Source organism: Gavialis gangeticus, unplaced genomic scaffold (assembly GCF_001723915.1).
Source record: "Gavialis gangeticus isolate Ggan-Ray unplaced genomic scaffold, GavGan_comp1, whole genome shotgun sequence".
NCBI lineage: Eukaryota > Metazoa > Chordata > Crocodylia > Gavialidae > Gavialis > Gavialis gangeticus.
Window position 1 is genome coordinate 9,491,106 of NW_017729016.1, and position 13,046 is coordinate 9,504,151.

General features: G+C 39.7%; 1 protein-coding gene across 1 annotated transcript in view; it reads left to right on the forward strand.

Annotated features, from left to right (window-relative positions):
- Positions 1–2,223: 2,223 nt before the first annotated feature.
- Positions 2,224–13,046, forward strand: part of XYLT1 (xylosyltransferase 1) — a 320,769-nt gene continuing 309,946 nt past the window's right edge. Inside the window, exons 1-2 of the mRNA XM_019512599.1 lie at positions 2,224–2,241; positions 2,729–2,767. Of these exons, the coding sequence (XP_019368144.1) occupies positions 2,224–2,241; positions 2,729–2,767 (57 nt within the window). The remainder of the gene's footprint in view (positions 2,242–2,728; positions 2,768–13,046) is intronic.

Genomic DNA, 13,046 nt, shown 5'->3' on the forward strand with positions numbered 1-13,046 from the left:
AAAGATGTGAATTTGGGCACAAATGGAAAGCATAAATTTTAAGGTTCCAAGATGAACCAAGACCTGTTTTTGTTCCTATAATTGTATAGCAAGGTGACTTGTTTTTTTGGAATTCACTTTTGAATGGCATTATTCTTTTAGTAATTATCTATTTTACTTGCCTTTTTATTTGGTTTGTAACCACTTCTGATAGCTTCTCTTTGCTCTGTAGGTTTATTACCCTCTCCTCTATCTTTAAAGGACTGTCCGTTTACAAAATGGGATTAAAAGTCATTGTTTTACCTGGTATTTAGTTTAAGCTGTATCCGTTGTTATCCCAGGCCTGAGAAAGGGTCCCTTTGTGCCAGAAAGTTTGTCTAACATCTTTCCCAACTATACAGTTGGTCAAATAAAAGACACTATCTAACAAATCTTGCTTCTTACATATTCCCTGGACCTCCATGGCTATTGTGTTCCTCTTACAGAAGAAATTGAACTCAGGAGCCAACAATACATGTTGGAAAAGTTATTATGTGAAGTCAAGACTAAGAAACTTCAGATGATCTCCCACAGGGAAATCTGTATATATCTGCTTGCCTATTGGAAAAGTAATACCTTGGTCTTACTACTTACAAAATTATTTTTGTATACAGTCTCATGCACGCTAGTCGTCTTGATCTTGGTATAGATTTAATAGGGGAGTAAAAATCTGTAACAACTGAAAATTGTTCTGACCAAGTTCTCTCTTCATTTAAGAGATGGGAGAATCATTTTTGGGCTCTCTTTATTGGAAACCAGAGTTAAAAAGGGAATACACTTAACCCTCTGAGTTCATAATTGATTAATAGGATAAATGTATCTGTTGAAGATTTTTTTTTTTGTGATTTCCTAGTTGGCCTAATAAAAGGTATCATCTCTGAACCAAGAGTTCTAGACTTTTGCATTTCTTTTTTGTCTCAGACCAACACAGCTACCAAAGCCATCCCTGGATTACAGGGATAATTTGTTTGTAGAAAATACAGAACCAGTTTTACCAGGAGATATTTTTAAATAAGGTTTTTCTCCAGTTTAGCTTGACCGAACTCATTCTTGGATTCTGTCCATGTTTCTTTACATCCAACAAGTCTTGGTATCATCCTGTTTGTGGTCAGATAACATCCACATGTGTGCAATAACTGTACTTCAGTGTCTGAGCCAGCTGATAAGATCACTTAGTGCTGAGTTAGAGGTAAGACTGTGAAACTTCTTAACTGTGCACAAACTGCTCTCTGATCACATAACTTATTTATTGCTTGGGGAAAGAGAGACAGATGGTTACAAGGCTTTCCTGTTCTTCACTGATAGCCTCCCGTTTCAGATGATTAAAAGGGCTCCTTCATTACCATACTTAAAAATATTTCTACCAAACCAAAAACTGGCCTATGGACACAAGCATCACCTATGGTTTTGGAATAGGTTTAAAAGTGGGAAAGGGAGACAGGCAGTTCCTTGTCTCAGTCTATGCTGTGGCGTAGCAGAGAGAGAATCACAACTAGCTAAGGTATCCTGGGATATTAACATTTGTGGTCTCAGGAGTCCTATAATCTGACAGACACGAATTTACTTTACAGTAAACTGAAGTCTTATTATTTCGACAGACATGATGGATTAAAGAGAAAGCATCATTGACCTGGTTCCACTTCGTTAGGCTTTTCAATTAAACACGATGCTATAGAAAGTGAGACCCTGCAGTAATACAATGGGCAAGCAGCGCTGAGGCTTTAGTAGTGTGCCTTATACTTTAAAAGATGTTTCTTAACAGATTTGGTTTGAGAGCTAATCCCTGAACACTAATGATGTAGCTTCTTTTTATTCTAGCCTCTTAATTAACAAAGTAGACAATTTTTTGTGTGTGCGCACTTTAGTGTTTTAACGTTTTTTTTTTTTAATAAGCCTCAGATCCCTGGGCAGGTCAAGAAAAGGGCCCTGATTTCTGCACAGATGAAGGCATTGCAGAACCCTGCACTTAAATATATTGACACATTGCTGAAGTGGGTTGCATGGTTCATCAGAATGAAGCTTTGATTTAAAAAAAAAAAAAAAAAGAAGAATTGCAAATACTTTTGAGAGCATGGGGTTTTTTTTTCCATCTGTCCTACCAGCCATACACATTGGCAAATTTCTGATGAACATTTCTAAAAGTTTAAAGGAGGCACAGCTCCATTGTATTATGCTGGGGGTGGGGTGGGGTGGAGAATAGGAAAAATGTTAAAAGACAAAATAGTAAGTAAAAAATGTTAATGTCCCATTATGTCTGTAGTGAAGGGTTTTTGATGATACCTTGTATTGGACCAGCTGTGTAGCTGAGAGAGATATTAAATAAGCTTTCTTTAAGTCCCAAGGTGCCCTTCCTCAGGTCTTCCAGCTATAATAACACTCCAATGCTACTCCATATTGTGTGTGAGAGGGATTACTATCCCTTGAGTTTCTTCCATAGTTACATGGTCTCTCTAATATTGTTATGACAGTACTCCCCTGGCCCCCCACCCCATGCCGTCAAGTGTGGTAGGTTGTGTAGGCTTTGGATGGGATAGCAGAAGAGGTTCTTATGAAAGGAACGTGATCTTTAGAAGAAAATATATCAGAGTCCTGTGCTAAAATCAGTGTATTTTTCTTTGGTGTTGGCTTGGCTAATCAGCAAGGGCCTAGACATACCCCCTCTTACCTGTGCTGTAAAGAGTAATGACTATTCATTTTTGCTCTTTTACAGGACCAGCCTCCCAGTCCCTACACTGGCCTGGAGACCCAGGTTAGTATGATCTTTTCTTGCGTATTTGTTTGATTTAAAGGGATAGCCTCACTTTCTGGATGATGGGGGTTTCTCAATAATCTCATCACTCCAGGTCTTAGCTGAACTTAATTGAAATCTGTATCTTTTACTTGTCACCGTTCCTATGGAATTTGGACTGAAGGCTGACCTGAGCGGAATGTGGAAGGAGAATACCGAGCTAGGTCTAAGAACCCTTAATGTGATTTATCAGCAATGAAAACAATATACCCTTGACAGAAAGAGGTAGGGACATATTGTGAGAGCAGCCAAGGACCTGTAGGATCCATTGAAGTGGGGAATAGGAGGAAGATTACCGCACTGTCAGAACAGAGCATTCATTTCAACCCTGAAAGTGAAGTAGCCATCAGTATGTAAGACGCTCTGCTCTTCCCTTCTGCACAACTCGACTTCCCAGACAGTGCATTGTATGTAAAGATCTTGGCTATTCCTAAGAGTATTGCAAATTGTATTACAGACCTGCTCCTGCAAAATAACAATGAACTATAATGAATCCGTCAAGATGCTTGGCATCAAAAGGTCAAAGTGACAGAAAGGATTTTACAAAGTCACAAACTCTTTGATTTGTGTTTCCTAACAAGGCAGCAGCATTGATTTCCATTCTCGTTGATCTTTGGGAGACAGCAAAGGCAATGGCATTGGCATACTGAAGAGGAGTCAAATTAATCTGTTCAGCACTTACATTTCCAGTTGCCTTAAATGGAGATAAAGGCCTCTCTACCTCAGGCTTAAATTGGACTTTCCTTATGGAGAATGGCTTGCTGCAATGAATATCCTCATCCCTTTCAGTGGGGGGAACCAAGGCTTTGGGGTGGGGCTGCATAAGCATTGTTATAAAGGGAGCATTTAGAGCAGGGTATCAAAATACAAAATACATATAGGTTTCTGGATATCAATGAACCTTCAGAACAGGAAATAGACTAAGAAGGTCAGTGTAATAACGAGTTGAAAATGGCTTCTAAGGCCTAAGATTCTACTTTAGTGAGGGTTTGCTACCTGCTATAAACTAGGCTTAGACATCATTCCCAGAACAATAAGCAATGCAGAAATGACCTGTACAATATCATTTAATGGATTTTTATTCAGGGGTGTTGGTATGTACATAGCATGCGTGTGAGAGAACGTCATGCTCGGGGAAAAAAATCAGAGTGGAGGATTGCCAGCACTAGAGGCTGAGGTCTCCCATTTATCCACAGAACGCACGCACGTTTCTGCAGGCTGGCCAATTTTGCATCCTTTCTGGCCAGAGCATAGTTCATTCTTCATGCCTATTAATTCTTTCTTACGATTGCCAGTGAGAGTGCCAGTTGGCTCTGAGAGTTGCTGCGGTTTGGTGGCCTTTAATATTTCAGGATAGGAAAGAAACCACTTTTGTTTAATCAATAATTAAAACAAATTAAGTAGATTGTTTCACATACTGATTTTTCTACCAGTCTCACCAGGAGACGCATCTATTCTTGAATCCAGATCATTTTACGTATAAAGCTCCTGACTTTTGAACTTGGATATAAATTATGCAGGCAGAGAATAACTGTTTTGTGTGCAATGCTTTTATTTTCACTACCATTTGAGATTCTGCCCAAGTGGGGCAGAGTAGGGAGAGGAATTCAAGTGATCATCCCTTTCACAGCAAGATGGGACTAAGCCTGCGCGTCATCACTGTAATAAGCAAAAGTCAAAGGACATTTTATGTTTGCCCCAGCGTATTTCGTTTTGCCCATTTAGCAAAATGATGTGAAGTGTTCACATTAGTATTGGGAAGAGCTAGTCTGGTCTTTAGGCAAAAGTCTCACTCATTTTGGTGGCAGTTGCATATGTGCAGCAGTTGCAAGACCTGACCCCGGTTAGTGGAAGAAGGATCTTTGGTTCATTTGCTGTGAAAAACAACATATTAAAAATTAAACAGCAACTTTGACACCTTGTTAATTCAGATAAAATGTTAGTTCATTTACTAGGAGCTGTTTCAGAATTTTCCCCCTCTCCTACCACTTTTTTTTTTTTTCCTGAAGAACTGGAAAAAGGCTGTTGCTGACTGGTTGTTCAATAGCATGGCATTTTGTGTTGTGTGATGGTGAGTTTGTCCTGTCAGATCTACTTTGGTTGACAACCAAGTCTTTGGGGTGCTTTCCAGTAAATCCCTTTGAATATGTACAGACCTGTACTTTGCAGATAAGGGGCCAGAACAGTTCTGCCAAAGGCAATAGGAAGTGTTTGAGCATGGTAGTATAAGGAGACTTGCAAGTCTGACCCTTGTTTTTTGCAGCTTTAATGCAGAATGCATAGGTTTCTAAAGTCCCTAAAGTGCTTGGCTAGTCCCTCATTTATCAATGCAATGGAGATTTCAGTCTGCTTAAAATAATCTTCATGTTCAACTGCTGCTTTTGTACATAGTTTTGTAATTTTTTTGACAGTGAATTTGAAGTTGGAAAAAAAATTCTTGGCTAGTAAACTGGTGGTAGAAATGAATAAGTATGCAGCTGTTGATGTGTCCTTTGGGAGAGGACAAATAAAGCCCCATGTTTCATCCTCAGTCATAGATCTTTAGAACTGAGGAAAATCACCCATGGTTGGAAAGGGAAAAAAAAGTTTACTTTAGTACTTTAGACCTAGTCAGGCATTTTCTGGTAATATTTTTTATGCAGTTTCCACAAACTCAAAACCTTAATATAGTAATAGATAAAAAAAATCCTCAACATTTCTCAGATAAATCAAAATAACTGTTTTGCTTTGGTTTGGGATGGCACGAATTAAGACATTCCAGGTTGTTGAAGGGAATAATAAATGTTAGGCCTGGGGTCATTTTAATGTCAGGTGGCCTCAGTGGTGGTGTAGTTCAGGTGCCTCCAGCAGCCAGGGGCCCCTACAGGCTGGACAACGTGGCTTATGAATAAAGATGCCTTATCTCCCAAGTGTTTCTCACTGATAAATGGTGCATAACGAGCACAACTTGTCAAGTGTATTGATTTGGTGTGGAAGATTAATAAGTTACTATTAATCAGCTGTTTTCAAGAGGAGCCGGGAGTGGCAGATTTACCTATGCTGTGTTTCATATTGACATTCCCGTTAGGTGAAATCCAGACAAGATGTAAACACTGACTTTTCTGTGGATGCTACGGGGCTACAACCTACAGTGGCATGAATGATGGCATATGTTACATTAATTTTCAGTACCCACTGGGTGTGTCTACACAAGACGCTAAATGTGCAGCAGATTAATTCTACTGCGCATTAGCATGGCAGACAATTCAACTACTCATTCGCATAGTTTTTAATCTACTGTGCATTAGCATCACAAACAAGCATGTGCCGGTGCTACTGCACAGTAGCACCAATTATGGAACATTAAATTAGTACTTATTATTACAGGTACTAAACTTAATGCGCTGTAATTATGCTTTATTAATGAACATGTAGACATGCCTTCTAATTACCAGTTTTGTGCAGTTTATGCTGTTTTGCTCTGAGTCTGCATTTTCTACCTGGTGATCATATGCTGTGTAAATTCCACTAATGTTCACAACATTGTCGTCATATATCCCAGATTACATACAAATATTTAAAAAAAAGCCTAATATATTTGGGTATTTTAAAAAGAATGGACTAATCCATCTGGGATGTTAACTCAGTTAAGTCTGGGATTAATTTGATCTACTGCGGTAACTTACATAATAGCAAAAATAATTCCTATCGCTAAATCTCACTGTCAGTTTAAAAGCAAACTGAATTAGTTTGCATTAACCATTCTTTAGCTGTTAGGATAACCAGGATTGGTACAATTCTTCCAATGAGAGTTTCAGATAGTTTTATTTTTCATGTCCTGTGAGAGAACATTTGTGTAGGGAAGATCTGGAGTGGGGGTGTCAAACATGCCCTTTGCCTCAGGATACATCTGGATCATGGGCTTCTTTGTGGGCAGATTCAGCAGGGGGCACATGGTGGTGGCGGTGGAGCTGGTGGCGCACACACCCACATCCCATAGCCCACTAGTAGCGCAGAATGCAACAACTCCACACCCTTGATTTAGAGTACTGAGATAACGCCAAGGAATGGACATTGCCATGTCTTACATTTGAAACAGGAGTGTCCATTATTTGGGGTGTTTTTTCTCCTGCGCTTCTCATCCTGCTTACCCCGTTCGAGAGGCTGTTTCCTTTAGTCCCTCCCCATTTTTCCTATCCACAAAAATACACAGAGCTAGCCAAATCCAGTGTCTTCAGCAAAATTATCTCAGAGATAAATTTGGTCCCAAATGCTTTATTCTCCTGAAGAATTTAAGATGACGCAAAAGCATCAGGCAAGAAGAATTAGAGATTTAATCTTCTTTTGGTGACAGAGGTCTTTATCAGTCATCTTCTGTATTTGTAATTTTGCAGCTGTTCAAAGTTGTGCTATGGATGGATTGATCAGCCGCTAAAGGATTCCTCTAAAGCTCAGTACCATTAGGACTGGGGAGTACTGCAGCTGGTACAGACAGCAGGACTCAGTTTAACGGATTAATGAAATGAGTAAGCAGCATTACATGAGGCTCCTGGATGTCCTACCTTTTGCCTGTAATCTTAGTTCCACAAGCACTTTTTTGCTTTATCACTCATTTCAGGGTGCTAGGGAGTACAGCCCATGCCTGTATTCTGGAGACCAAAGTTTAAGTTGGTCTTTAGGTTAGCCAAAATCTTGGGTTAAAAGGCACATTGGGTTTAATTAGCATGATTTACCTTTGGTAAAGCCTATGTTTCATTTATCCCCATCTCTTTAACTGTCCTTTCCTTCCAGATCTATTTTAGTGCCTTTCATGAGGTCAGACTAGGAAGTTCCTTATTGTCCAGATTATTCCTCCACCTCCCCCATATACACATCTCGGATATTGGCACTATGGGTGTTTTTATACATGTTCCAGGAGGGGGGCACTTTAATTAGAGTGGCTTTCAGAGCATGTCTTGTGTATCAGCATCCCTACGCTTCAAAACGGTGATTGGGGCGCTTTAACTAAAACTCATCAAACGAGTTTTAAAGCGCCCCCACCACCATTTTGAAGTGCAGGGCTGCTGATACACAAGATGTAGAGGCTGACTGGAGCATGCTAATTAGGACACTGCAGCATACTTGATTAATCGAATTTGCTTCAATGCACTGTAATTACAGTGTGTTGGAGCACCCTCCCAGCATGTCTACAGGCACCTTATGTTTCCTATTTTCCAGTTGTGTAGTACTACTCTTGCTTTGATAGACTTGACTTGTTAAAAATGCTTGTTATTGGGCCTGGATGGAAATTATCAGGTCCTCCAGACTTCTCTATATTGTAGCTGGTGAGTTTTGCTTCTATCTCATTTGTGCTGTGCGGGGGGGGAGAAGATGTATGCTGCGTGTTTTGTGACTCAAATGCTGGTACTAAAACCCATGCAGCAATATCCTTGACACCCTACAGCAAAGACACAGTGCCTTTGTACAACCTTTGGGAGCAGCAGTACAATTCTGCTTGCAACTCAGCAGTTCAACTTTTTTTCTCGGTTTTTGAAATATGGAAAGCAGCTCAGACAGTGATCATTTCCCGACAAATTTATAGCTTCTAATAGCAGTGCAAACCTGCAGTATTGGAAACAGCTGTGGAAGCTTTACTGCTGGGAGGAGGCCAGGGAAAGTCTTTTGGACTAACAGGATTTTAATAGGCTGGCACCATTAATAGCCTGATTTACCTTCCAGCTCTCAGAGCAGCAGGCTTCTATCAGTGCTTACTGTTTCTTTAAGTGCTGCTGGCATTTTGAAACAGTTCTTTTGAGGAGGAAGTTCTGTAAGCAGGTGGTTGCCACCAGTAGTAGCTCTGTAGCCTGGCAGGGTATGGGTTAGCGCTGATCTCAGTAGGGCCCAAATCAGGGTAATGCTCAGAACAAGTCTTACCTGAAAATCCAGCCACTTTACCATTGTGGATCATCTCATCTCTTTTAAAGAAGAGACCATGGAGGAAAATTGCTCATTACAATTCTGTCTGCTACGTTTTTAAAGAGGAAGCTGGTTTTAAAACTAAGCTGTTCTACCCTGTAGGAAAACAGACATCAAAGTTTCTTTGTTTTTTTTCTGTAAGCCCCTTCTCTGGCATTGAGGGTGTTTTTTGGGTGGGGGCGGGGAGGGAGCTTAATGCAATAAGAACCCAAAGGTGAAATGTCACACTGTGTTATTGTGGTGAAGTTTTCTGTGATGGTGAATGTGGTACTTCAACTGTAAGTGGGTACTTGGAACCACAGAAATATCCTTGTCGAGCATTTCTTACAGGAACACAGTGTCATCATTTATGAGCCAATTATTTTTATAATTTATGTTCTCTAAATAACTTTATGTTACTTGCCTAGAGTTTAACCATTTTTTATGACCTTCAGAATGAGAACATCTACCCCCCACTTTGGTGAAAGAACATCTTTGGCCTCTTTCTTGCAGTGGCCACTATGCAGGCAGACTATACTGTTGCAGTGTACATGTGCTCGCCACATAGGCCTCATTACAGAATTGGGACCCTTTTGGAGGTTACTTACTTAGTCAAAAGATGGGCATACCAGCAGGATGTATACCTATCAGAAATTCCTTGAAGGGAGTATATTTGCTTTGATTGAGAATCTCTTTCTGCCATCCAAGTGAAGAGGAAATGGCATGTGATACCAGCTGAGAAACATGATGTTCCTAGTAGATTTACACTGACTCGAAACTGAACTCTGACTACTGCAGTCCTCATAAAAGCGTTCAGTATAATCAGCTTGCTGTGATGTTACTGTCTCACAATCAAGTTCACCAACTCAGGTAAAGCAAAACTTAGGGATGCAGCAGCCAGAAGGCTCTCTCTTGTTAAATTGCACAGTAAGGTTGCAAAACCCCAGTTTAGATCTGGATTGAGTTCTTGTAGGATATACGTGTGGCTTCCTCCCCAAAGGAAAGATATGGTTTCTATGATGCTGAAGCCTTTTTTCATGTGCCAAGAGCGGGTAATCAACAGTGTTCAAAAGCAAAGTCAAGATTAGTTTTGGAATGGCTTGGTGCAAGTCTGAGATTTTGCCAGCAAATGATTGAAGTGCTTTTACAGCATGGTCAGTGACTGGTGTCCACACTCATATTGGCTTTCATCTTCAGGTATGTATGCACAGTTCTGACAAACACCATCTTAATAGAGACAGACATAGAAGATGCAATAGGAGCATCCCTCTTCACCAAAAAATTCTGCTTGACTTCCATATCTTACATTTCTGGAGAAGTTTAGTTATTTAAAAAAAAAAAAGAGGAGGGGCATATCATTTCATTTATAAAGAGGTAGGAAAAGTCCTTCCTGCCTATGTATGTGAGAGGCATAACAGTTTGTTGAAGAAAGTGAATGGATGATCTGACAATGCTGGTGAATAATGGGAGGGAGTTGCAGTAGAGTGATACCCGTTTCCATTGGGTCGAATTAAGGTACTGTTTCCCTTCTCCTCCCAGAAATTGAACATTTTTGTGTAGGGCTTGTGCTCGTGAAGCCCATAGTTGCTTGGAAATGAGTCTCCTTAGCACAGCAACCTGTGGAAAAGCTGGACTTTGTTCTATTTGATTTATCTTTTTATTTATTTAAAAAATGTTTATATTATTTTTGCATCTTCTCTACAAACTGCTGTTTACTAAAATCACAAGACTTTTCAGAAACAGATTGCAAACTGATTCAGTTGACTATGCCCATCCTAAGGAGCTGCTAGAGTATAAACAAAACCACTTTCATAATCTTAATTTGATTTCTATGTTTCCCTCCAGTGCCCCCTAATCTTAAAAATAGCCTGGTTCTTTTTATCCTCACTTTGCTGTGCAAAATAATTTTTATTTTTTTCTTTGAAGGTAAAGGTTCAGTTTGGTTGCAGAGGTGGAGGATGTTCTACAGCAGAAATCACACATCAAGCCTGGTATTTTTTATGTTAAAGGTCTCTGCAGCAGTGGGCTTTGTCATCATTACTTTTTCCCCGCCCCCAGTTTTTATGATGTCACCTTGAAGCGATACCATATCAATATTATAATCCACCATCAGAGTGTATTAGATTTTCTTGAGATCACTTTGGGTCTGTAGTCTTGCTTTCTGTGTTGTTCCTATGAACAAGCGATAGTACATTTAACTCTTCTGGTACTTAACATATTCCAAGACGAAGGGCATCTGTTCCTATGGATATTTTTCCTGGTCCAATAAAGATGTGGGAAATAAATCCTCTAGAAATACTTCCTGAAAAGTCAGTTTTACATTTTAACTGGAGCTCTTTTTAAGGACCAAAGGCTGATATAAAGGCTTGCTGAACTTTGTGGAAAGACGCACAGTGATTCAGTAGGTATTGGATTGAACCTGTTGTGCAAATAGAGAATATCATCCTTCTCTTCCCTTTCCTCTTCAGAAGGCATTGTATATTTCTACTATATTCTAAAGTCTTTTAGGGGAGTAAAAAGCATCATAATCATAGCACTGAAGAATAAAATCCTTCTTTACAGGTATAGGCTGGACAAATGTCCAGGGACCTAACACTTATTCCTGTATTGGAGAGACCGCCTCTTTATGAAGCAGGGGGTACTTCCGACTCGGTGCACATTAAAGTCCTGATCCATATATGTCAATGGAAATCTTTCCTCCCATTTCAGTGGGATTTGCATCAGACTGCCAACGAGATGCTGAGATGTCAACTGTGGGGTTTTTAGTTCTCAGTTGTATCTCGTGTTTTATCCCAGTTGACCTAGCTGTGAATAGATTCCTAGTCATTTGGGCTGGAGGGGTGAAGGGCAAAAGACAGGAGGCTGTCCACATCACCATCTCACGTGCTGTTGGCTGCAAAAGTTTTTAGTCCACTCGGCCTGTTTGGGCCTGGACTGTCCTTTCACCTTGATGTTCTTGGAAAATTAATCTTGTTCTACTGACAGATCTGTGTATTTTATCAGAAAAAGTTAACTGAAGTTCTGATTCATCAAGGCTTTTAGACATGACGACTTCAGGAACATGAGCAATCCTTACTCATATACCTTACTCATATGCCTGAAGTTTTAGGTGTTTGAGTACTTTGCTGAACTGAAGCATATACTAGTTCTGGATGTGGCCCCAGTTTCTCAAGTTTCTTTGTTTGTTTTGTACAGGAAAAAGAATTATGGCCTTTCTCTTCTAAAAGTAGTGACCGACTCATTGCTCTTTTAATGCTTGCAGCAAGAGTTAATTTTTACAGATGATGTGTGAAGCAGTAGGAACCAAACCTGTCAATTTTGGAGTACTGTGCTTGCCCTGTTTTAATTATATTGGTCATATTAACAGAAAGGAAGATATATAAATAATGCTATTTGCAATTACCTCCAGAACCAACATATTCACTATAACTCTGTCCCTGATGTATAAGAGCTTTTTTCAACAGCGATACATACCTGGATTTAAGATGATTTTGAGCACAGGGTTAGAAACTAGCCAGATTCTTGGTAATTGAGGTAACTTGGTTTAAATATGAGATTAAACATTTGTATTAGTGTTGGATTTGACTGATTTGTTAAAATAAAACCTTGCCCTGGAACAGTTCTGAGAACAGATTCAGAGTTATGCCAAAGAAATTAAACAAAATGTACTGAGGCCAACAAGATATTTTCGGCACATTAAGAAGATCTCTAGTGAATTGCACTCCAGACTTTAAATATGTATTTTCCTGAAAAGAAATAGTTTTCTATCCAGCCCACAGATTTAATTTTTTTTGCTGTTGAGAAAAATACATGTTGCCATTTCAATACGTGTATAGGAGCCAGTGAATCTACATAAGTAGGTGTTTGTAGTTTGTTTCTTTTTGTTCTTCTCCCGGTCCCCACTTGTCAAAATGGCAACCTCTAAGTTTTTCACTAAGTTTAAAATTATTTCTTAGTTAAATAATATACTTCTATTAAGGAAAGCAGCCAGGCATGTGTTTGAAGCCCATCCTCCTAGTCAGGATAGCCATTGAGTTAATAAATAATCATTGCTCGAGTCCTGTTGACTCTGCTGACACTAAAGTGCAGGGGTAAACGGGGAGGAGGCAGGGGCATTTTCACTCCAGCCCCTTTGATTCTTGCTCCACCCAGCACTGAGAGAGTCGACTGACTTCTTGGCTCATTATAATCTACATGAGTCCTCCTCGTTTCTCTTCACTTCAGAGGTGTTAATGATCCTCTCTCTCCTTTTTTTTTCAAAATGGTTTTGATGCTCCACTGTTCTGACTACCCTTTCTTCCATGATTTCACTCTTTAAACCATTCCT